At 34.0% G+C, this 26,847-nt stretch overlaps 1 protein-coding gene across 6 annotated transcripts in view; it reads right to left on the bottom strand.

Moving 5' to 3' along the window:
• Positions 1 to 26,177, bottom strand: part of LOC106872603 (protein KIBRA) — a 97,732-nt gene extending 71,555 nt beyond the window's left edge. For 4 of the 6 annotated variants that reach the window (XM_089365474.1, XM_089365476.1, XM_052973752.2 and 1 more), the window contains exons 1-5: positions 25,615 to 26,177; positions 20,791 to 20,900; positions 9,959 to 10,053; positions 2,531 to 2,639; positions 1,736 to 1,895 (exon numbers count right to left, since the gene is read on the bottom strand). In XM_089365474.1, the coding sequence (XP_089221600.1) occupies positions 1,736 to 1,895; positions 2,531 to 2,639; positions 9,959 to 10,053; positions 20,791 to 20,900; positions 25,615 to 25,742 (602 nt within the window). In that variant the 5' untranslated portion in view covers positions 25,743 to 26,177. The remainder of the gene's footprint in view (positions 1 to 1,735; positions 1,896 to 2,530; positions 2,640 to 9,958; positions 10,054 to 20,790; positions 20,901 to 25,614) is intronic. The other 2 variants (XM_089365477.1, XM_089365475.1) reach the window with 2 other exon arrangements.
• Between the last annotated feature and the right edge of the window lie 670 nt (positions 26,178 to 26,847).

Genomic DNA, 26,847 nt, shown 5'->3' with positions numbered 1-26,847 from the left:
AAAATAATATTTTTTTCAAAGCCTTGCATTACAGGTGAAGGTCTTTTGTCATCTTTTGTCATTCATCCCCGATAACACAATATGCATCTTTTGTCATTCATCCCTGATAACACAATATGCTTTACCAGCATTGCCTTACTGGCACGTTAGAAAATCATTTGAGCGAGGTCATTGCCAGTGCCGCTGGACTGGCTCCTGTGCAGGTGGCACATAAAATACACCATTTTGAGCATGGCCATTGCCAGTACCGCCTGACTGGCCTTCGTGCCGGTGGCACGTAAAAGCACCCACTACACTCTCGGAGTAGTTGGCATTAGGAAGGGCATCCAGCTGTAGAAACTCTGACAGATCAGATTGGAGCCTGGTGCAGCCATCTGGTTCACCAGTCCGCAGTCAAATCGTCCAACCCATGCTAGCATGGGAAGCGGACGTTAAACGATGAACGATGTGAGCAAACTGTTACACTTGTCACAAATTAATTTGTAATATGAACATGGTCAACAATCAGTCAAAGTTTCTGCTTGAACTGCAAAAGCGCACCCAGGCAGCCTTCGACAATCACAAGACAAATTGGGGTCTCAGAATGAAACTTATTTTTCCTATATGTTCTATAATGCCTTTATCACTGGTTCATTTAACATGGCTTTTTTTTTTTTAAACCAAACACCAGTAATAAATGAAGATAGATGTACTTTAGCCCAGATTAGTTGCTGGCCCTCAAAACAAAAATGCAAAAGTGAAACTCATTTTAGAATGCTACTTTCTTGCCAGATCAGACTGGAGCCTGGTTCAGCCTCCTGGCGTGCCAGTCCTCAGTCAAACCATCCAACCCATGTCAGCATGGAAAGCGGAAGTTAAACAACAATGATAATGAGGACTTTCATATCTGGTTTAATGAAACTGGTAACACACACAGACACATACATCCACTAGAAGGCTTTGTTAACAAAGACTCAGTGATTAACAAGCTATTGGTATTCATTTTTTTCTAATTCTCCTACCACTACTACATGGCTCCTGTGTCAATGTACTGGCTAGCCATTTGTGTTAATATCTCCACCCAACTCTCACGCGCACTGACCAACCTTATTTTGACTCCCTCCCAAACTGCATTTTATACTTTTTCCGATTCTTCCTATCTGGAACTGCTGAACAGCGCTAACCACGACATTATCAACAGACTAGGAAGAGCCACAAAGGTCATGGTACTGTTCCTTACTTATATTAAGCTTTTTAAAAAAATTACAGTTTACATCCCCTCCCCTTCTGAATGAGCATCTGGCACGAAAATATTGCAAAGATTAATAGTATACAAATCAATAATAATAATAATAACAACAATAATAACAGTAATAATACATATCACACATCAATTGTTTCAACCTCACTTTGTCAATGAAAATTACACATTTGGGAGCACCCAAAAAAGTCCATGGGTCTTTTGCTCTCAAACCAGATAAAACAAATAAAGAAAAGCCTATTTTAGAGTCAATCATCTCTGAATAATTTCTGTAATGATCTGCCAAATCAAGACGAGGAACTGTAAAAAAATTCTCATGTTTGACAGGTAAACAGTTCTTAAAACCATTTATCATATTTCAAGAAAATTATGCATTAGGAAAATTATTCCAGTGTAACTGCAAATTCAGACAAACATTGAAATTTACAGAATTATATATAAGTGGTCTTTGCAATAAATAACACTTTGATTAAAAATCATGTGAAATATACTTACGCAGCTAGAGTTTCTACACCTTGCTCTTTGTAATGCACTCGGGCTCGAACTTGTTCCAGTTCTTGCTTAAGCCTTGCAACTCTCTGTTTTGCATGAGAAACATCAGCTTTCAGCAAATCTGGGTCGTATTTGGTGCTTCCTACGCTCGAGTTGGAATTCACTGAAATATAACAATTAGGTTAATTTAAAATTCTATAATGCATAACTTTTGGAATCAAAATGATAAATAAGATAAATGATCTATTTAGTCTTTGTATTTGGTTTGCAAGATTCCTGATGTGAATTTGCGTATTGAAACAAATTTTGTTGTGTCTTGGGAGGGTCATTATGCCAATAACAACAACACATGTACAGGTTCAGTTCCACTTCTTTATTATTGGTTAAATATCTAACTAACTAACTAACTAATGGATCATTTGTTTAACATGTTGGTTAAACAATCAATTGAAAGCTGACCTTGGAGTGAGTAGGGATGTCACGGGCTACTGAAAAGGTTGCAAATATTAACGAAAGAACTTTGACAGACAAAAAACAACTGATAGATTGTTTAACCAACGATTAGTTAATAATAAAGAAGTGGAATTGAACCTGTGTTTTGTGTTATTAATATTGGTGTAATGACTCTTCCAAGACACAAATTATCTACATTAGGCATAACGTAAGTATGTTCTTTAAAGAAACATACTTACATGACAAAAATTGTCAAGGGTTTTCAAAATAATTATTTCATTCATTAAGCATTTTAACTTAATTTTCTATATTATTTAAAAAAACGATTTTAAAAATCAAACTTACAACTAGTATGTGATGATTTCCATCCACCCAAAGCTTCATTGTAATGTTTGTAGTCTTCTTGAGCAAGTTGCAACCGTTGTTCTTTCACAGAGAAAATTTCTCTGGTTGCCTAGAAAAAATGAAATAACATGAGAATTATTTATATCCAACAAGGCCAAACATTTCTTAGTTTACTGCTTATGAAGGAAACAGTTTTAGTTAGAACAATCTGAATAAAATGTAAACATGACTTTAAATAATCTATTTAAAAGATTGACATGTTCAATTTAATGTTTGGTATTTTGGGTAAGTGTTTTCTACTATTAACCCTCGGTCAACCAAAGCCTTGTGAATAGAACTGGAAACTGAAAGAAGCTTGTCTTAATATGTGCACATATTTATGTGAGTGTCTTTGTGTTGGTGTTTGTCACTCACCACTGCTTGACAGCCAGTGTTACATTAACATCTCTGTAACTTAGCAACTGATAGAACTAGTACCAGGGTTGATTTAGAAAATTACTATTTCTAAATCTCACAACGAGAGATATTCAGCAACAGTACTTTGGAATAAAGATTGTTTGCCAACATAACATGGAAGTCCTGGTTTAGGACTAATGTTGCTGTAATTTAGCCCCAGGAGACGCCGTCTCTAGCTGGCTATACGACATGATCTGTGTCCTTATATTTTTGAACAAGGGAATCCTCACTTAGCTCAAAACAATATCTGTGTATCGTGATGAAGGGAAATAACCCAGAAATCGCAATACACAGATATTGTTTTGAGCTGAGTGGGGGTGCTAGATTCCCTTGTTTAAAAATATAAGGACACAGATCGTATTGTATAGCCAGCTGGAGACAATGTCTCCTGGGGCTAAATTACAGCAATATTTGTGCTAAACCAGGTCTGTCCTGTTATGTTAGCAATCTTTACTCCAGGGTTGATTTGTTGGACTAAACTTTTAAGGTAGTGCTCCAGCATGGCCACAGTTCAATGACTAAAACAAGTAAAAGATAAAAGATATACTGGGATTGTTTCGTTCAACTAAAACCCTTCAAGGTTGTGCCTCAGCATGGCCACAGTGCAATGACTGAAACAAGATAAAAGATATACTAGGATTGATTTGTTCAACTAAAACCCTTCAAGGTGATGCCCCAGCATGGCCACAGTCCAATGACTGAAACAAGAAACAGATAAAAGATCATGCTGATATGGGCTGGATGGATTCTCACACTCCAAATCACTTCTTGTTGTTGGGAGTTACTGCTTCCAAAGACTGGCACTCATAATATGTTGACTTTGGTATGATTTCTACAGCTGGGTGTCCTTCCTATTGCCAAATGCTTCACAGGGTGAATTGGTTGTATTTTCTTGTGGCACCAACACCAAAGATGTTGAATAACCCTGAGCAAGACAGGACTAACAGAATATCTCACAACTCTATGCCCTCTCTGCACATTTTCCAACCACATTAAGTGTGCACTAGGTGCATTAAGTGTGCATTTTGTGGTATCAACACTACAGAGGTTGCCTCAGTCAACAATCATCCATAGGGGGAATGTGAAAGGAGGAGTCCATTGTGGTACCAGCATAGGTGCAGGGTGTCATGTACATATTAAAGGTAGAGAGTACACGGCAACATAAGACATATAGACTGAAGAAGGGAATGGGAGACAACAGGGACAACAGTAGGAAGGCTCGAAAGGAATGGCTGTGAGGTCAGTGCAAGAATTAATGTATTCTTACATTATATGCAGTATAGTCTTTTATTCTTTTATTTGTTTCAGTCATTTGACTGCAGCCATGCTGGAGCACTGCCTTTAGTAGAACAAATCGACCTCAGGACTCATTCTTTGTAAGTCTCTTTCGCCGAACCGCTACGTTACAGAGACATAAACACACCAGCATCAGTTGTCAAGCGATGGTGGTGGTGGTGGTGGTGGGGACAAACACAGGCACACAAACGCACACACACACACACACATATATACACGATGGGCTTCTTTCAGTTTCCATGTACCAAATCCATTCACAAGGCTTTGTTCAGCCTGAGGCTATGGTAGAAGACACTTGCCCAAGGTGCCACAGAGTGGGACTGAACCTGGAACCATGTGGTTGGTAAGCAACCACATGGTTCCAAAATAACTCATCTTCCCCACCTCTCTCTCTCTGTGTATATATATATTTTTTTTTTGGGGGGGGGTAATATATATCCCTTCTTAAACATGGATGTTCTGTGGTAGATACCATGAGAGAAAATCTCGTATTGGCTTTGATGCAAAATGCACTCTTGTTTATATTGCAAGCTGAAAGATAAATCCTCATCAGAGACAGATAGATGTATATATATATTTACATGTATATGTATAATGCTGAGCATGCATATTAGCGCATACATGTAAACATGATTTATTATACACTGAAATTATTATTACATGATGAAGGCTGTGAAACAGCTGTAATCCTAAGGATGACAAGTGGTTAAATAAATATATCCACCTCTCATACCTCCTTACATTTTATGGTTTATGTGTGTGTGTGTGTGTGTGCGTGTGTGTGTGTATCAGGACTACAATCATTGTTTAACGTCCACTTTCCATGCTGGCATGAGTTGGATGGTTTGACAGGAGCTGAATAAGCAGAAAACTGCACCAGACTTCTGTGTCTGTTTTGGCCTGGTTTTTACGACCGGATGCCCTTCCTAACACCAACCACCCCGCAGAGTGCTTTTTACATGGCACAAGCACAGGCGAGGTCAGTTTCAGCAGGATATTTACAGCCTGATATATGTGTGTCTGTGTATATTTATACATATATGTATCGAGAGGGGAGGAGCAAGATGATGATGATGATGATAATGAAATTAGAGTACATTAGTACTATGAACAACTCGTTCAATATATATGAGACAACATACCAGAGTCAAGATAGTTAACTCTGATCGGTTCAGTCTAGCAAGCTGCATATACATATCACTTGACAAAAATTCCAGTACTGCTGGTGAAGGGTGTAAATAGACACTACATGGTATCTGTTTGTTACCTTAATGGGCAATATTGTAAATTTAGACAAATGTTCTTGTAATTTAACCCTGACAAATTCAAGCACTGACCATCTGACATTTTTAGGTATAGTATATCCTGAATAACAGCATTCAGTATATCAGATTTTTAAAGTGGTTTCAGCAAAATTTTACCCTTCAGCATACAGATTATTGTCAAATGTCATCCTTATTCATTCACATTGTTTTGAATTAATCACGCATTATCTCATAGCTTTGAGATTTTTATGATGTGACTGTTTATTTTTAGAATGATATTGTCTGGTAGGTGTGTGAGGCTGGAACTGATTGGTTAAGACATAAAACAGGTAGAAGAATATTTGGGGCCAGATATGGGCAGTTTAAATACTGAAGGGTTAACAGTTATTTACAGCCAGGTCAGTGACCATATAGATGCTACCTTTTAATAAACTGATGAAAATGGTGCTGAAAAACATAGCAGGACTTTGGTAACTGTTTTGTTAGTTGGCAGTACTAAGTTCATAGCCTCTTGTTGGGTTTAGGAGAGAATGGAAGTGGAAAAGATAAGATTTTATTTTTTCATTCCATCATCAATAATAAAATTGAAACCCCATCTTACATAGAGGTAAACAATAAAGAAAAAAAATAAAACTTCAAACAAAAAAAATATAAGATCAATATAAAAAATCATTAAGAAATGTGAGACACTGTGTTATTTTGAAAACTGACCCTAGGAAAAGAAGAACGAATACAGAAATCTATAACAACTGAGCTGCAAGTGGGAGACCAGCTACATTTATTGATGTTTCCTGTCATCAAATTGTTTGCTTGCTCTGAATTGTTCTAGAATACAGAACCCCTTACTTAGAAAGAGGTAATAGTTGAGAACAGGAAAAGCATCTGACTATAACAATCCTGTCTTAAGTACGTTTAGTTATATACAAAATCATTGAAACATTTATTGAAGGGGTAACTCAATACAATTAAGTAGAGTATCACATTTTATTTTCCCCAGGAAGAGGTTGACAGTAACATCGAAATTTCACCTCTATTAGCTTGAGATAGATTATATATATATATTATCTATTTTGAGTACACAGATACCTCTTAAAGGAGATGTTAACATCCAAGCTTTGCTGGTTTAATCTTATTTATTGATTTATATATATTTCCTGAGGAAATATTTAATTCAATATTTCAAGATGCAATTCTTAATTTCTTAATTTGTAATTGATTAAGTTTAGTATGGAAACAAATTGCAGGTTACAGAGAATTTTGACAATATGTAAATAAATTGAATTTTATTGGTAAAAATTCTCCATTTTCTCCTTATAATATTTCTTATATACATATAGCATCATTATCATCCTTAATCATGTTATATTTTCTTTTCCATTTATGCTGGCAAGGGTTGGACAGGATTTCTAAGGTAAATAAATGCCATTCGGAATTTTTTGTTTTTCAGTGTGCTAACGATTCTAACAATTCATTGCTTTGGAAGGGTATTTTATTATTTTATTTTTGTTTTATTTTTGTTAGTCACTTGTAGTCCAAGAAAGACGATTACGCAATTCTTGCTGAAAAAGTTGCACATATGATTTGTTTCTGGTGATCAAATGTTTCTACTGTACATTAGCTCAATCCCTCCATCAAAATGACACTATCTGTAGAGGTAGGTGCACAGTGTGCCACATGTCAAGATATTGAAGTATTCAAAGAGCAACTCGAAATAAAGTATTTTGTTCAAGAATACAATGATCTGGGAACCAAAACCACATTCCTGCAATCGAGGGTGTAATATCTTAACCACATGACCCCCATATTTTATAGATACCAGAAAAATGGAAGGAAAAGTTGACCTCAGCAGGATTTGAACTCAGAACCCCCTCCAAAAGATAAATTTCATGAGGCATTTTGTCTAATGTCAAATGATTTTGTCGATCCATCATGTTTACATGTAGAATGGGTATGTTTCTACAATATGAGAATAGGTTATGTTAATGGTTTAAATCAAATAGTAAATGCTGGGAATCAAAACATATCATTACCCAGTATGTTTCCAAGATAAACATCAATCTAGTCTTAAGACTGACTGACTGACAATAAATTAGTTTCTCTAACGACTTGTAAACTTACAGACCAGAATATTAACTTAAGAGAAATATCTGGTTAAGGTGACGAGCTGGCAGAAACGTTAGCATGCCGGACGAAATGCTTAGCAGTATTTTGTCTGTTTTTACATTCTGAGTTCAAATTCAGCCGAGGTCGACTTTGCTTTTCATTCTTTTGGGGTCGATAAATTAAGTACCAGTTACATACTGGGGTCAATGTAATCAACTTAATCCTTTTGTCTGTCCTTGTTTGTCTCCTCTATGTTTAGCCCCTTGTGGGCAATAAAGAAATAAGAAATATCTGGTTAAAATATTAACACCTCAACCCTTTAGCATTTAAACTGACCATATCCGGCCCAAATATTCTACAAGTTTTAAGTTCAAACTGACTGGTTCTAACCTCTCACACCTACCCTACAATGTCATTCTAAAAATAAAAAATCACATCCTTGAAATCTTGAAGTTACAAGATAATGCATGATTAATTTCATAATGATGTGTTTAAATAAACATTACATTTGATAGAATAATGTGAATGCTAAACGGTTAAATTACAACACACCCAAATGAGTGTAATCTAAGTTACAAAGGAACAGTATGTCACACGTAGCCAGTTTATTTCAACAGAGTTTATAATCAAGAATTTGAAAGAATTTAATTTAAATTAACCATTTCCTTGGTATATTAAGTTGGATTTTAGAATAAATCTTAAAAATGATAGAAGATTTTAATCTAAATGAACAATTCTTTTAAAAACATGTGGTTTAGTATCAAAAATGGATATCAGTTGTGATTGATTCCTTTCATTGATTAATGCTAAAATCAAGATTAATCCAAAAATTGGTTATATCTGAATGAATGCAATCAAAACCATTCAAAACTAATTCCTAAAGTCTTTTGATACAAACTCACCTGAGACTCCCCCGTCCCACCCGTGATACAGGTTGCCCATTTTAAAGTGATCTAAATTAAAACCTTCCTTCAAGATTTCATGTTAATTTATGTTCCAAGCACCAGCTTAATAATGCCAAAGTTATTTCATAAAATTCATCATTATTTTCAAAGTTAATTGTAACTAAGGCAGTACTTAAAAAGAAATGTAACAGAAGAAAAAAGTTGAAACAGTAATGGACTGAAAAAACTGTAGATTTTCATTTGTATAATACAATGCCCCACTCAACCGTGAATAAAAAAAAAACTGACAGATTTAAATATCAAAGAAAAAGCTATTCTCCAATATCCATCACTAGTCTATTGTGAAATATTAGCAACTGATTTTACTAAATTACTTCAATTGTTTGAAGATTAATTACAAAAGTAAGGATTTAAGCTACTTCCAGCTCCTACAATATTGGGGATTTGATACGTTTTGATTCCCAGCATTTACTATTTGATTTAAATCATTAACATAACTGGTTCTTATATTGCAGAAACACAACACCCATGATTTTCGAAAACATTTTTCCGTGCTTAGAATTGCTGAAACATGGGATAAACTACCTGTGTCAGATGTTAGCTGTCAGGACACAACATCCTTCAAAATTGTCATGCTTCCTGAAGTTTGCCAACAGTACACCTGATGCCCCCTCAACTCACCCACCTCCCTCCTTTTTTTGTTATTGACTCATTCACTATTCACTTCCTCTGCATTATTCTATGTACTGTTCATGCACTTCTGGTTACTTTTTCTGATGAGTTCTTGTGCACCTGAGCACTGTATACAATAAGTTCATTATTATATTATCTTAGAAATGAATCTACATTTTATCGCTCTAAGTTTGAAATGTTGCTATGATGCAATGATTAAAGAGCAGAACTTCGGCATCAGATTCATAAATGGTAGGCTAAGTTATACAAAGCATTAATATGTAATATAGAACAGACTTTTAGAATATTCCAAATTTCCAAATAAAAAATTTTTTAACAGTAAATAATCATCATCATCATCATCATCATCATTGTTTAACGTCCGCTTTCCATGCTAGCATGGGTTGGACAATTTGACTGAGGACTGGTGAAACCGGATGGCAACACCAGGCTCCAATCTAATTTGGCAGAGTTTCTACAGCTGGATGCCCTTCCTAACGCCAACCACTCAGAGAGTGTAGTAGGTGCTTTTACGTGTCACCAGCACGAAAACGGCCACGCTCGAAATGGTGTCTTTTACGTGCCAGCTGCACAAGAGCCAGTCCAGGGGCACTGGCAACGATCTCATGTTAAAATGAAAAAAAAATTGATGGGTGAGATGGAAAGAAAGATGGGAAACAAATAAATAAATAAATAGAGTCAAACAAAGAGAGAGAAAAGCGAAGACTAACTTCTAAATCTTCTTGAGCTGTAATTATGTATTCTTTCAACATTTCTTGCTGCTTTTCCCTCCATTGTACTCTTGGATCTTCTAACTGGTTTGTTTCTGCAACATTCAAATTTCACACATTTCAAAATATGTTAGATACAAAAGCTAGATGATTCTGACATGTTAAATTCAAGCAAAACTTTTCATTTATAATTTTACTGTTCAAAATTAACTTTAAGCTTAATAGAAGAAATAATTTGTTGCAATTAAAAAAAATCTTTTTTTAATTTCAATAAAAATTTAAATACCAAGCTCAAGAAACATCTTAATTTATGAACATGTCTTCACTAAACACACAAGCTGAACCTAGATAGGCTAAAGAAGAATGGTTTGAAATACAAATCATTGATTATAAACAATGAATAAAAAAAGAAAAAAGCCAAAGGATGACAACACTGAACGTAAACAAGTTAAACATTAATGATCTTTAAAACATATTAAGTTGTCTTTAGAATTAAAAGAGAAGATAATTTGATTACAGCGTGGAAGGTGTTTATAAGCCATTTACAATAACACACAAAATCCGTTAGATTCACTTCAACATTTAAATTTAATTTGTCAAAATATTTTCGTCGCTTTGAGACCGCGACCTGTTCACTGACAAAATTCTGAGATGCAGCACAGAATTTTGTCAGTGAACAGGTCGCGGTCTCAAAGCGACGAAAATATTTTGACAAATTAAATTTAAATGTTGAAGTGAATCTAACGGATTTTGTGTGTTATTTTAAATGGCTTATAAACACCTTCCACGCTGCAATTGTTTTCGTTCCAGCACACGATCTCAGATCAGGTCACTTGCTATGCAAGTGCATCTCCGTAATAATTTGATTAAAACACTTGATATTTTAGTGTATTCTGAGAGGCTGACCAGCAACAAAAAATAAAATAGGTTTTTCAACAATAAAGAAAGAGCATCAACAACAATAATCCACTGTCATTAAGAGTTAAATATTTAATAACAGAATGGAATTTGTTCTAGTTAAATATTTGATAGCAAAATAAAACTTGTTCTAGTTATTTACGACAACAATGATACAAACTAAATTTTTGTTTAGACAATAATTTTTCATTACTATCTCAATATCAGGGCTTGAAAACTTAATGAGATATAATAATGGTTTCACATTTTGGCACAACGCCAGCAATTTTGGAAGAGGAGTAAGTTTATTTCATCAACCCCCAGTGATCAACTGGTACTTATTTTATTGACCCCAAAAGGATGAAAGGTAGAGGTGACCAGAATGTAAAGACAGATGAAATGCCATTAAGCGTTTTGCCAGGTGTGCTAACAATTCTGCCAGCTCGCTGCCCTTTGGGATGTAATAAAGATGCAGCAGAAGAGTTTTTATCTGCATTTGATCATTATCTACATCAATTTGATCATTATCCACATCAATAACAAAAATATTTCATTTTCAGCTCGAAATTGCACGTGTGTGGATTTAGCATTTAAAAGGAAAAAATAAATGAATTAACTCTTTAAATTTTAGTTGATTCTGACTGGAAAGAAACTTTACAGTAAGATGCTAATATATTTCTTAATAGAAACTAAGACAGGTCTAACATCAGACCAAAATACATGTAAATGGTTATCAGTCCTCAAGAAACTTTACTTTGGAAATTAGTTGTCATGCCAGCATGAATTAACAAGAGAACTTATGAATTATGCTTGTAACGACCATATAATTAGAATGGATAATTAAAGCCATATGAAGTAAGTGCAGTAAAAGAAATAATTCTAGAAGTTTCTCAAGAAAAATTACAGGAACAGAATTAGCAAATATAATCAATATAGTTTTAATTGCAACTAAATTTAGAGATAACTAAAACATCTTTTGTTAAAAAAAATATATTGAGACAACTTAACTGGGAACAGTTGTAAAGAGATTGATATGGGTGACATCACAACATAAAAGACTGAGGTAGTAGCTAATATTTGTATTATTTTTAAATAATCTTTTTATTAAAGCTGCTTTAATTGAAAACTTTTCATCCAAACTTAATTCAAATATTTAAAATTAATGCAGGAAACTTGTAGAAATTTCAGCAACACGACATGCGAGACTCCAGTGAAATACTGAAAGTAATAAGACATTCATTTCCATTTACTGAGGACACCAACATGCTCTTCATAATGACAACATAATTGAGACATGCTACCCAGGTTTGAACATAAAAACATGCTGCAGAATCTAACAAAAGAAATTCACATGCTATTTCAAGTAACTATTTACGTTTCGTTTTAAAATGATGATTTGCAATCAAAGTAACCATTAGATATTGAGAATTAACTTTGCTGGCTAGAAAGGTGTGCATTAATTAAGCAGTTGTAATATTATGTGTCCTCCAGATTCTGCTGAAATCAGTATGGCATGACGGTATCTAAAACATTGGTATTTAGAATCGCTGTAGACTGTAGGCTAGTGTATGGTTCAGAGTTGATATCATGCCTTGAAATTATATACAAACATATATATATATATATATATATATACATACATACACACATACACATATGCATATACAAATACATACATGCACAGACACAACACATATATATTTATGTATAACTGGCAGAAGTTACAGAGTACAGAGTGGCTCAAGGGCTGAGAATTTTGTGCATTGGCACTTATCAAACTTTGATAAGTACCAATAAATGAAACCCTCAGCCTTTGAGTCACTCTAATTTCTCCCGATTATTAATAAAAAGTACGTATTTAGTCATGCTTTTTAAGTTCTATTTTTCTGTTTGCATCACAAAACCTATATATAGCTACCATCATCATGGAGAGGATTGGACAATTTGATAATGATCCAATAGGCCCAAAGCTGCACCATGCCTCAATATCTGATTTTGCAGACATAATTCCAAACACCAACCATGAAAAGTACCCAGCATACTGGGTACTTCTTCAGAGCATCATCATCATCATCATCATCGTTTAATGTCCGCTTTCCATGCTAGCATGGGTTGGACGATTTGACTGAGGACTGGCAAGCCAGAAGGCTACACCAGGCTCCAATCTAATTTGGCAGAGTTTCTATAGCTGGATGCCCTTCCTAACGCCAACCACTCCGAGAGTGTAGTGGGTGCTTTTATGTGCCACCGGCACGAGGGCCAGTCACACGGTACTGGCAACGGCCACGCTCAAAAAGGTGTTTTTTACGTGCCACCTGCACGGGAGCCAGTCCAGCGGCACTGGCAATGACCTCGCTTGAATGATTTTCTAACGTGCCGCCAGCACAAGTGCTAGAAGGCAATGCTGGTAACGATCACGCTCAAATGGTGTTATTTACGGGTCACTAGCACGGAAGCCAGACAGCTATCTCTGTGTATCTCTCTCTCTCTCTCTCTCTCTCTCTCTCTCTCTCTATATATATATATATATATATATATATATATATATATATATATATATATATATATATAATACACTAGTTGTGAGAAGTTACTGGCTCTGATGATTGCTAATATGGTTAAATTTAAATTTGTTTAATTAAATATATTTACTAGAGAATAATTTCTGGAATTCAAATTTTAAAAACATACTTTCAGATTACTAAAAATTATTGTTTTCAGAATGAAAACCAATAATCTGTTTTAAAGAACTTAACATGGTACATATCTCAGTAAAGCTTTGACATTAAACTTTGATTGTCAAAACATATATATATATATATATATATATATATATAATTCAACACTGTTTTATTATTGATTTATTTTATATTTGAAATCCAACTAACAGATACAATATCTGAAATTGACAAAGTGCCAGGGGCTTTACCTTTCTTTTGGTCCTTGTGGCAATTGTGGGGAAAAAATTAAAATTTTTAAAAATATCTTCAAATTAATAGAATATTTTTTTAAAAGAAAATCTATAAATGATCACTTTTGAATATTCAAAAGTGTTATCAGAACAAAAACTCTTAATATCATACTCAAAGAACAAACACAAATATACATCTGGAAATAATTTTTCAAAACAAATTCAAAGTTAGAAAAATACAAAAAGTGCAGAAATGAAATCCTGATTAGCTAGACCTGTAAAACACCATCTAACTAAAAAGAAATACACATATATTTTTAACCCTTTAGCATTGAAACAAGCCATAATTGGCTCAAATATTCTATCAGTTTTATGTTGAAGCCAGCCAGATCCAGCTTCTCACACCTACCCTAAAATGTCATTCTAAAACTAAATAATCACATCAATGAAATCTCAAAGCTCTGACATAATGAATGATTAATTGAAAGCAATGAGAGTTAAATAAGCATTACATTTGGCAGAATAACCTGAATGCTCAAGGGTTAAAGAACAGTTGAACAAGACAACATTAAAAATATCTTCAAATGCTGAAGTAAAAATATGCAGAGAGAAAAAGCTAGAAAAAAAAACAAAAAACAAAGTTTAGCAAAAAGTTCAGAAATCTTTTTCATAATATAAGTTAAAGTAAATTTTAAATTCATTCTCATCTTTTGAAATTCACAAATCAAGAATCCATTAACATATGTATCTCATATATATGTACATATATAAAATATAATATATATATATAGGCGTAGGAGTGGCTGTGCGGTAAGTAGCTTGCTTACCAACCACATGGTTCCGGGTTCAGTCCCACTGCGTGGCACCTTGGGCAAGTATCTTCTACTATAGCCTCAGACCAACCAAAGCCTTGTGAGTGGATTTGGCAGACGGAAACTGAAAGAAGCCCGTCGTATATATATATGTGTGTGTGTGTGTGTGTATGTATGTGTATGTTTCTGTGTTTGTCCCCCCAACATCGCTTGACAACCGATGCTGGTGTGTTTACGTCCCTGTAACTTAGCGGTTCGGCAAAAGAGACCGATAGAATAAGTACTAGGCTTACAAAGAATAAGTCCAGGGGTCGATTTGCTCAACTAAAGACGGTGCTCCAGCATGGCAGCAGTCAAATGACAGAAACAAGTAAAAGAGCATATATATATATATATATATGATATATATACACATACATATATCATAGTATCATTGTATAAAGCAGACCATTGGATGTAGTTATACATTGCTGATCACAATGATTCCACCCTGATGGCAAGGCTAGTTCACTGCAGGGTTACCCATATACCACTGAGTGGACCAGAGCAATGTGAAATGAAGAGTATTGCTCAAGAACACAATGTACTGCCTGGTCCAGAAATTGAACCCATGATCTAGCAACCATGAGTGCAACACTTTAATCACTAGGTCACATGCTGTCATAAATGTGTGTGTCCCTTTATTCAGAACTGTAAATTAATTAGCTCCCCAGCTCCCTGGTAAATTTGCTGTTGCTCAAATAAAAATAAATACTAATATTTTCAGATATACAGTTACACTCATTTTTAAAGATTCCTTTACACCAATTTTCTTTAGGAACTTTATTCTGAGAATTTGCCAAATTCCATTTATTTTATATTGCAATTACTTTTGTACACTTCCTCTAGTGATATTTTATAATCACTTTTTCTCCTTCTCTTCAGCTTTTATCTGGTTTTCACAGGCGGTGAATTTGTAGAATTGCAAAAGCATCAGATATTATAACCCTACAATATTTATTCTGACTTTCTCTACACTCTAAATTTAAATCCTGCTGAAGTGAACTCTGGCAAAATGGTAAAATTGCTTTGTAGTGTTTGTCCCAGTCCTTTGCTTACTGATCTCAACAAATCCTACTTTGGTAATAGATTTAATCCACTGCCTGGTTTAATAACACCTCCTGGCTCTCTAAATGCTCTTAGTTACAGAGTTCCCTCTGTCACAAGCATTTGGACCAGGCCTCTAGTTTGAGGGTAACATCACTGCTCCCTCCCATTGGTTTTATAGACCCTGTAATGGGCCATGGACACTGTCTTCCCTCCTGGCTAAACAAAAAGTAAAACTCAAAAACAGAAGAAAATCTATAATTTGTGCACTCATAACTCAATCCAATCGAGTGAATTTTCTAACAGATCTAAACACAAATATTTTGAGGGTCTTCACTAATCTAATCATGGCTCAATGGTTTCAGTTTAAATAATAAAAAAGAAAGAAAAGTTAAATCATTTTAAATACCTTTTACTCATTTCAGTCATTGGAGTGTGGCCATGCTGGGACACTGTCTCAACAGGTTTTTAATCAAACAAACGGACCCCAGTACTTTTTTTTTTAAAAGCCTGGTACTTATTTTGTTGGGCTTTTATGCCTGAACCACTAAGTTACAGGGACATAAAAAAAACCAACATGGGTCATCAAGTAGGGGACAAAGAAACACACACACACATGATGGGCTTCTTTCAGTTTCCGTTTAACAAATCCACTCACAAGGCTTTTGGTTGGCTGGGGATATAGTAGAAGACACTTTCCCAAGGTGCCATGTAATAGGACTGAACCCAGAACCATGTGGTTGGGAAACAAGCTTCTTGCCACGTATGCTTACTTTTTCTGAAAATTCTAGTCAAAAATTAAAAACTAAAAATAAAATCTTTAAAAAAAACCCAAACCAACAAAATCATGGGAGTCTGTTCACAACAAACACTTGTTTTTAGAAACTCCTAACCATGTTATTTCAATTAACCCTCATGATTCCAAACTGTCTGAGACCACTCCTGTTTTTCATACATAAATGCCATTTTAATCCTTTTGATATCAGCCTGCCTAAGACTGTCCTTGTTCTATAGTACCATCTTCTTATTTTGAAGTGATTAAATTAAAACCTTCTGCTAAAAATTTGATGTTAATTTATGTTCCAAACTAACTTAATGATAACAAATTTATTTTAATATATTCTTCATTATTTTAAAAATTAATTGAATAAAAAAACAATTTATATAATACAAAAAGTATTCGTATTTAAATTAATGACTCTTATAATTTCAGGGAAGAACCACTTGTGTTTCAAATGCCAACTTTTCGATATTAACTGAAACACACCCAGGCAGTATATTTCCTTTTTGGATATGAAGGGGTTGATGCAAATATTACTTTTACCTTTTAAACATAACTGCTAAATAGCTTAACATTAAAAAAAAAAAATGAACCCTTTAGTCAACAAATGTGTAGAGAACACCTTCTAAGTTATAATATATATGATGTTCAATAAGTAACTCCTGAACTGTTTTACTGATTCCATTTAGTAAGCTGCAGCAGTGTCAGATAATTAACAGAATTATCAGTTTTCTTTAATCAAGTCAGTTCATTTGGTAGAAACAAATTACCAACATTTTTTTTTTTAATTGTGTTTAAAAAATACTTTAAAGGAATTTTTTCAAGTATTTCCCCTTTTTTCTTAGCTTCAATACTTCAAGTATACAGATCTTTGACATGCATATATATCATCGTAAAGTAAATACCATCATGACCAATATCCAAACTACAGTGGAGAAGGCTTGCCACTGGATTTGGTTAAGAAGAGATGATGAGCAATGGCTAGAAGACTATTGAGCTTGATTTGATAACCAGTTGATCTAGCATGTGGGGCCTCATATCAGTGAGTGGGGCTGGTGTGCACTGATGCCATCGTGAGGTAGGCCCCGAAATGGCATGCATTCTTTCCTGAAGACCCAATGCATTTGTTGGCTTCTAGTATGTGGAGCTCTCAACTAGAAGCACTTGCATGTGCAAGTTGTTTGCAAAACATATGTATATATATATCATCATCATCATCATCATCGTTTAACGTCCGCTTTCCATGCTAGCATGGGTTGGACGATTTGACTGAGGACTGGTGAAACCGGATGGCAACACCAGGCTCCAATCTAATTTGGCAGAGTTTCTACAGCTGGATGCCCTTCCTAACGCCAACCACTCAGAGAGTGTAGTGGGTGCTTTTACGTGTCACCCGCACGAAAACGGCCACGCTCGAAATGGTGTCTTTTATGTGCCACCCGCACAAGCCAGTCCAGGGGCACTGGTAACGATCTCGCTCGAAAATCCTACGGGAGCCAGTCAGGCAGTACTGGCAACGGCCACGCTCAAAATGGTGCCATATATATATGGGAGAATATACAAATAATAACAACAGACGAGGACAGGTGGTGTAAATAACAAAAGTATATATTAGTATGACGCTCGGGAATACGGAAAGTCTTTGACGTTTCGAGCTACGCTCTTCAACAGAAAGAATACGGAGACAAGGAGAAAAACACGGAGAAAAAAAATTGAATAGTGTTCAGTCAACGGTCAATCATAATATATATATATATATATAAGAATAATAATAAATGGAGCAAAACGCATATAATCAATAAGTTCCTCTAATTCCTACATATGTTTCAAAATATATGTGCACTCTACTCCAAAGAAGAGTTGCTGGAATTGCACATAAATTCATTGTCAGAGAACCAACATATAAAAGCAAGACATGCGCTAAATGCTAAGGTTGCGTATGAGTTATAACATTATATAGCTAAGTAAATGACCATTAGAAACCAATATATATATATATATATATATATATATATATATATATACATACATACACACACACACACACACACACACATACATACATACAGAAAATTGCTTGTAGGGACACTGCATTTCATTATGCAACTATAATATACTATCAAGTATACTAAAGGTTCATAAGTCAATACTGTGTGCATGCGTGTGCATATATATATATAAACATATACACATACGTGTGTTTGTATTTGTGCATTTATGCCCTCACGCTTGACACCAATGTAGGTTTGTTTACCTTGCCTCAACTTAGCAGTTTGGTAAGAGACCAATGGAATAACCATGACGCTTAAGAATAAGTACTGGAGTAAATTTGTTTGACTAAATCCTTCTAGGTGGTGGCCACTGCTTTCAAATATTTCAGTTTTTGTTAAAATTCATCCCAAGTTTAAAAATCTATTTTTTCCATGATGTAAGTGTGTTAATGAATACTTTTCTATGGTTTAGTTTGAGGAAGAAATGCAACATCTGTGACTTTCCCAAGGGCCTCAGTGATTGTAGGAGAAGAAAAGAAATCATCCTCAGACCAGAGACATTGCCCAAATGCTTGCAACAGAGAAAATTGTTCTAGAGCAGTGATTCCCAATCTGTGTTCCATAGACCTCTGGTGGTCTGCAAAGGTAGTACTTGGGGTCCATGAACTAAATTTAAAATTTCATATATATATATATAAGGATAGGCATATTAAAAGGCGTCTGTGTGAAAACTCATTTAAATAAAAGGGTCCTTGCAAGTGAAAAGGTTGGGAACCACTGTTCAAAAGGCACCAAATAGTCAGGTGGTTTAAGTCTACCTCTCTAAAACAGGAATGGGATCTTCTAATGGGACTCTACACACTTTCTGTCTACAAAATTTCGTATATAAGTCTTTGTTCGGTTGAATACACTTGCCCAAAGTGAAACATAAAATTCTGTAATGGCAAAGTGAACTTCTTAAATACAGTTTATATAGAAAAGGAAATTTTTACATTCTGTCAGCTATAGACAAAATATTAGTATTTTTTCTGATGTAAATACAATCCAAACAAACGAAGACAAAAATAATTTTATATTAATAGTGTAAGTCTATATATAATGTAAGAACACAAAAGAAATCACTAGGAAAGTTTTTCAACAAGAAACAAAGTTAAAAGTAGCAAATAATTAATAGGTTAGCTAATTTAGTTTTAAACCATCTAAAGATGGATTATATGCAAAAATCTTACTTAATCAAACCTGCTAACACAATTTTAGATCTAAGAGTTAATTGTAACAGATATTCTTTTTAAAAAAAGAAGTTGCAAAACATTTTCACACACATTTGTAATGACTAAAACAAATGCAATAAAAATATTAATTCCTATCTAAGATGATCCTTGTGTTTTTGGTTAAAATTGATCAAAAACTTTACAGCTATGTCCAATTTTTTTTTTTTGCTTTTTTGCACATAAACCACTGTGTCCTTCCAACTTGAAAACATAGGAGCAATTTGAGAGAAATTTGGCTTGTTTCTCTAACAGGTGAAATGACAGCATAGGGGATCCCTCGTGGATAGTTCTTGAAGTTTACTATCACGTACATTTTTAATGAAATATATTTGGAAACACGTTTTATAACTGGAACCACATAATGTTTACTGAATATATTAGAATCAAATGGAAAAAAAAAAAAATTTAAATTTAATTTCATAAAATATTTTGCAACCAACCCATGATTTAAGCTGATGAAAGTTTAATCTCATGTATTCCATTCATCACTTCAGTATACTGTTTGAAAGTAAGTTAAGTATAAAAATATTTCAAAGACAAAGTTCCAGAGAAAGCAAAAAAATGTTAATTTAGCTTACATTCCATAATTTAAGTAATTACAACAAAATTTGAAATGAGATTCCAGACCACTTATAAGGATTCCTCAAACTAAGAACTTTTTCTGTTCTTGAAAAAAACCCATTTAATTTATTAATTTGATACATTTAAACATTAAAGAAAACTTAAAGTTCTTGCATATGTAACTTGGCAATATTATTTGCCAAGAAATATGTGAATGGGGGAGCAAAAATAAAAAAACAAAAAAACTAATCCATTTTATCTTAAGTGCTGTTGTATAATTAAACATAAATCATAATTAGAAAAAAAAGAATATAAATTAAACAAGGAGGCCAATGTTGCATTGTTAAAGATATGGAGGTTGAAAGATACATCTCAGGGTGTTTTTACGACACCATTTCTAAATTTGTCAAAGCAAACTTAGTTAATCTACAGCGTAATATTTTGGATCAAATTTTTTCTGATGTTAGTGAACCAACAAACAACACAAGAGATATTAGTGATTAACTTGTAAAGCATACACACCGGTCACGTGATTGATGTAATAAATGCCAATGTTAGAATCAAAAGATTGCTCCCAGCCATAAGGTAATTCATTGCCAATACAGTCTGCAAATGTCTGAGGCTTAGTCTCCCTGCCAAAGAAGATAAAAGTAAAATCAATTTTAGAGACAGCAAAATAGTAATTTATAAGACGCAGTTAAATAAACTTTATATACATTGCAATATATATATATATATATATATATATATAGCAATGTCATTTTGTTAACTTAAAGCAAGCAGTAGTCAGAGGTGTTCCACGATGAACTTCCTGGCATGACCTCTGCTTCCAAAAGATTTTTGATGAGTGAAGAACATTTACTAGAGTTGTATTACTATGATTATATGCTGAAATTTAAAACAAAAAAATAAAAACAGAGAGAGAGGGAAAGATTGCTAGCGTATATTCTCCCTGATATTTGTGAAAGTTATTTATTTTAAACAGGAAATACAGGTGGGGGAGGTACTATAAAGGAAACTTAGCGGAAGAAACAAAGTTAATTACATACGATAGCCTGCGCTTCTCATCCATGTAACTAATTTTACAGGAAGCAAATATAACCCCTAGTTGTATGGATACCTTTAACTCGTGAAAGGACTAAATAGTTTTAAAATTAGTTTTCCTATTTCCTTATTTGACTTATCGAAATTAGAATCTTAGTTTTAATAGCAAAAATACCTTCAATAACGAATAAAGTAGATCACTAATAAAGATTATAAATTATTAATTCAATTATTTGACAGATTCGTTTTTCCGGCAAGGGAATTAAAAAAAAAAAAGAACTTGCGGTCACGATAGTTTAAGACTAATTGATCCTTAGCCAAAATATTATTTGAGAAAAACAAATAGATTGTGATAAATTTCATATAGAAAACTGAAAAAAAGTCAAAGACTAAATGAAAAATATTCAATTCTATCTTGTGAAATTGTGCGTTGTTTTGAGCCGTGAATCAAATCAGTAATCAGGACTTAATTTTGAAACCGAACTTTAAACTTCCTAATTTTAAAATATTTATTATGTTTAATAGAGCTATTTTATTATTTTTAAGTTATAAAGACTTAAAGATTGTGTGTGTGGAGAGAAATTACTGTAATATCAACTATTTAAGACATTTCCGGTATAAAATTATGAGTCAATCCGGATCAGTAGATGTCAAAGAATTAAGGTAATGCCAAGCTTCAACCCCAGTCTCTTTCCACCTTTACTAGTGTAAATCAACCATTTTTTAAAAATCTTTAGTCATTTCGATGCCAAAGAACATGCAGGAGGAATAAAACTAAAACTATTTCATAGGAATTCCACCCACCCACTCAATCGAGTTATCTTCCCCAGAAAAATAGTTCAAAAATAAACAAAACTTTTTTTGTGAAGACAATGGTACAATGGTAAAGCAAGAATTCAACAAATGGATAAATAATCCATTTGGATATTGTACAATCTCATTTCATTTACGAAGATATTTAGTAAACTTTGTAATTTAGAAGTTTAAAAAAAATTTTTTATTTAATAAAAGAAATGTCTAGATGAAGGATAAATTTAATATTTCATAAATTAAGCATTGAAACTGTGTGAGTGTGTATAAAGAGAGACACATATAAACACACATGCATACACATCTATATACATACATACATACAACAACAAAAAAAGTAAGCACAAAATACTTGAAGGCCCCCAGGCTTCGCAATTTGCAAGTGCTTACTGATCTTGTAACTAAGTATTACAGCAAATAGCGCACTAATAATGATTTCAAAATGATATAAACATATTAAGCATACCACTATTCCAAAACTATGTATGCACTTTTAAATGCGCCTACACGTTAGATTTCTTAGAGCTATGAGAATAAATCTTTGGTTGATTGGTTCAAAATAACCGAAACCAATTCTTCTATTAGCAGCTGACAAACCAGATTTGAAAACAACAGCTATCACCAGTTAAATAGTGGAGCATCATATACATATATTATGTTCGTACACCAAGAAAACATTTCGGATGGTTGTCATTTTAATCTAAAAAAAAAATTCCGTAATACACGCGACAAGCACATGCCTGCCTTCACAAGAAGAAAAAATGGAATTACTAAATATTTGCTCGAAAAGCTGTACTATTATTATTTCTAAGAGGATTTATTCTATAATTTGAAAAATAATGATAATCATGATGATGATAATAAGACCAGTCAATTAAAATAAGTCCTAAAATTAAAACTATTGTATTTCACACATTTTTACTGTCTAGAAACAAGCCTTTGATGTGTGGTAAATTTGATCCACAAAGGAATGTATGTTAACAGCTCTTTCACTAAGTGTATAGTAATTCAGTTTAGGGCAAGTAGTTTAAGAGCTTTTATGAGCTATCATTTTTTTTTTAACGTTCAACTCTTATAAATAGATTCCTTTAACATAAGTGGCGAAGTTCATTACAAAGGATGTTTTCTCGAGGAAATATTTCGGTCAACTGACATGCTGAAACCTCAAAAATAGTAATTTACATTCTAAAGTATTTAATGTTTATCAATACACTTTCGAACAAGACATTAAATTAGGAAAAAAATACAAAACTAAATTATACTAGAACGATATATAAACTAGTACACGAGATCAACCAACCGGAATAAAAGTAAAAAAATAAAAACATTTAGGAACTAAATGCGTTTTATTCCTCAGGAATTTTAAGGAAATGCTGGAATATCTAGATATTGTTACTTCTTTTAAAAGCTAAATATGGATTTGTTTCTTCTGTTAAAACTAATGTAAGTAAAAGTAATTTATATGCATTTAATGATTGTAAAATATGAAATAAACTCTCTTAAGTACAAGAAATTGAGCAAGTTCCCATGGACAAGATGAAAGTGGTATGATATCAGCAGCTCACATACACACAAATATACAGAAGTTGGCTTTTTTAAATAGTATAATAAAAAGGAACGGGGTTGGTTCTATCAGTCACTAAGATAAGAACAGCCGAAATTAATCACAATTGTGTCCATAGTTCCTTGAGGGGAGGGGAAAGAAGACAACTTTTGTAATGGACAAGAGTATTACTGAAGAACTTTTAGTGCGCAGAGAGGAATGGTTGGTCCGGTCTATATTTTAAGGAGATGGAATCTAGAACCAAGGTGGAGGTGAAAAAAAAAATTAGTAAGTAAATAAAACAAAAAAGAATTAGATAGCAACAAAGAGGGAAAAATATTGGCAGTTAAGTCAGAGACGGAAGCAGAAGAATCTGCGGTCATTGTTTTCAATAATTATACTCTTGAGAATAAATAATACGTTATGGAAATGGCTTTGCAGAGATGTCTTCCAAGTTTGTGAAAGTGGAATGTATGGTAACTAGGAAAGCGGAAGAGGAATGGATAGACATTTAGATCTAATGTCTGAAAATAACCAAAGCTGCTCATTGTATTAATAATTATAATTATAATAATAATGATAATAAAACTTTGTAATATAAGCACAAGGCCTAATAATAATAGACGTAATTTATTTTTATTAACGCACCGACATTTATGAGTTTATTTTTGTTGGGAAAGAGAATGCAAAAAATGAATCGCAATAAATAGTAATAAGAATAAACAAACATAATTTTGTAATCTTTCGTCGCAAAACAAAAAGAAAAAAAAACAGGCATTTATTAAGTCTATAAGAAGACAAGGATATATCCGATATTCCACAGGAAGCTGACAAACTATTTACCCCCTCCCTCCATAACAGAATTTTAACACACACACACACGCACATAATATACCTTTATATATATATATATATATATATATATATATATATGTGTGTGTGTGTGTGTGTGTGTGTGTGTGTGTGTTTGCATACACATTTTCATGAGAAGTGATTAAGATTTCAAGTTAACATTTGAGCTTATTTATTAATTGTATACTTTCTAAATATACGTATAGATAAAAACACGCATATATATATATATATATATATATATATATATATATATATATATATATATATATATCCCGTTAATAAACAACTAAGAAACTTGGTAATTTGACTTCTCTTCCTTCCCTCACAAAACTGTCCGGCCTGCATTCTTGTAAAGAAACAAGACTTACATATCTTTGCAAGTGCGAGCAAGAATATCTTACACAACAGACATGTATTTAAGGCAGACTATTCATCTATGCATTAATCTGTTCACGTTAAAGGGGAAATGTTTTTTTGGTTTTTTTTTACTCTATAGACCCACTCATTTTATATATATTATATATATATATATATCCATATGCGTATATATTTGTCTGTGTGTACGTATATGCAGGCATGCTGGAATGAGTATGTAGTTGATCTACGCGGGTGGGAGTTAGGGAGTAAGAATGTATACATTCTTATCGACACAAGCATTTCAACTAACGTCCCAGACACTCGCACTTGTCTATTTATCTCTCCCTAGATCACACACGCGCACGCACGCGCACGCACGCACGCACGCTCACACACACACGCATATATGTATATACATATATATATATACATGTGTAATTAAACACATACACATGAATGTGTGCATGTATGTATGATTGTATGTATGTGTTCACACACTGGGGTAGAACACATGCATTACCCCGAATAGTCAGAACGATCACTTGTTAAAAATTTTAGACGGACCTCAGTCTACCCGATGCCCCCGAAAATATACATAAACAAATCTCACAAGGACAGAGAAAACATTCAAGTAACAACGTTGTATAATGGCAATAATGATAAGTATAGCAGTAGCAACAATGATCATAATGATAGTAAAATGATTGTACAAAAGAAAGGGGGAAAATGATAACTACCTGTCGCGCGGGTCAATCCATGTCGTTTTCTTTGCATTGTGGTCAATGTAGAATACCTTTCCATCGTAATCAGTTCCTTCCTCCCATCCTGCTGGTAGGGATAGGTCGCCATTCCTCCATTTAGGCATTATTTTCAGCCACAAACTACGTGAGATTAGATAGACAGATAGATAGATGGAGACAGGACAGATAGACAGAAGGAGAGAGAGAGAGAGAGGAAGGAAGAAGAGAAAGAGTCACGTTACTCACACACACGCTCACACATTCGCAAAAAACACAGCAACAGCTACATGGCGGAATTTTCCATCTTCGTTGACTTCTTTAAAAAATTATTTTTTTTTTTTATTACTATTATTATTATTATGGTGATTATTATTATTATTATTACTCGCCTTGTTGGCTTTGGCTGGCAGAGTTTCGAGATTAATACTAATGCTTCGTTGGATGTACACGACTCTTACTGGCCTGTGACGTCATTTACACCGTAACAGCTCTCACTCTCTCTCCCCTCTCTCACTCACTTACTCTCTCTTTCTCTTTCCCCCCCCCCCTTGTCTCCTCTCACTACTTCAAACTTCCAGCTAGTATTACTATTGCTACTCCTGCTCCTTGTCCACCTTAGTGCTCCCCTTCCTCCTACTTGTAAAAATTCAAACTTTCTCTCTGTCTTCTGCTACTCCTACCCTTACTCCTTATTCGTCTTCTTCCTCTTACTTCTAATCGCATCGACTCCGTCTCCGTCTTCGTCCCATTCGTTGTTCGCATACCACATCAGAATGATGTTAGTTCCTCTCTTTCTCTCCTCCTCTCTCTCATCTTGTTAATTGGTTCTCTGGCGGAGTTTTACTTGTCTGCAGACAGACAAACTTTTTTGGCTTGTTTTTCTTCTTCTTATAATATTTCCTCGTTTTTTTTTTTTTGATTATTTTTATTTTTATATTTTTCTTATCCCACAACAGAAATCTAAACTCTCCATCCTTAGCAAATGTTGCTATCTCTTTTCCTTTGCTTTCTTTTTCTTCTTCTGACATTCATCTGTCCACCTTCCCACTCCCCTCCCCCTCCTCCGGCTCTTCTGCAACATCTTCGCTACTTCATCATCCTCTCTCTCTCTCTCTTCCCCTCCCCCTTTCTCCCTCATTCGCTACATAATTCTCATAATGCTTATTTATTTCTCTCTTTTGCAATTTCTCTCTCTCTCTCTCCTCTGGTTTTCATGCTCTGATTTATTTT

Source organism: Octopus bimaculoides, chromosome Z (assembly GCF_046866305.1).
Source record: "Octopus bimaculoides isolate indiv1 chromosome Z, ASM4686630v1, whole genome shotgun sequence".
NCBI lineage: Eukaryota > Metazoa > Mollusca > Cephalopoda > Octopoda > Octopodidae > Octopus > Octopus bimaculoides.
Note: the sequence above shows the minus strand (reverse complement) of the source record. Positions and strands in the feature narration are given on the sequence as shown.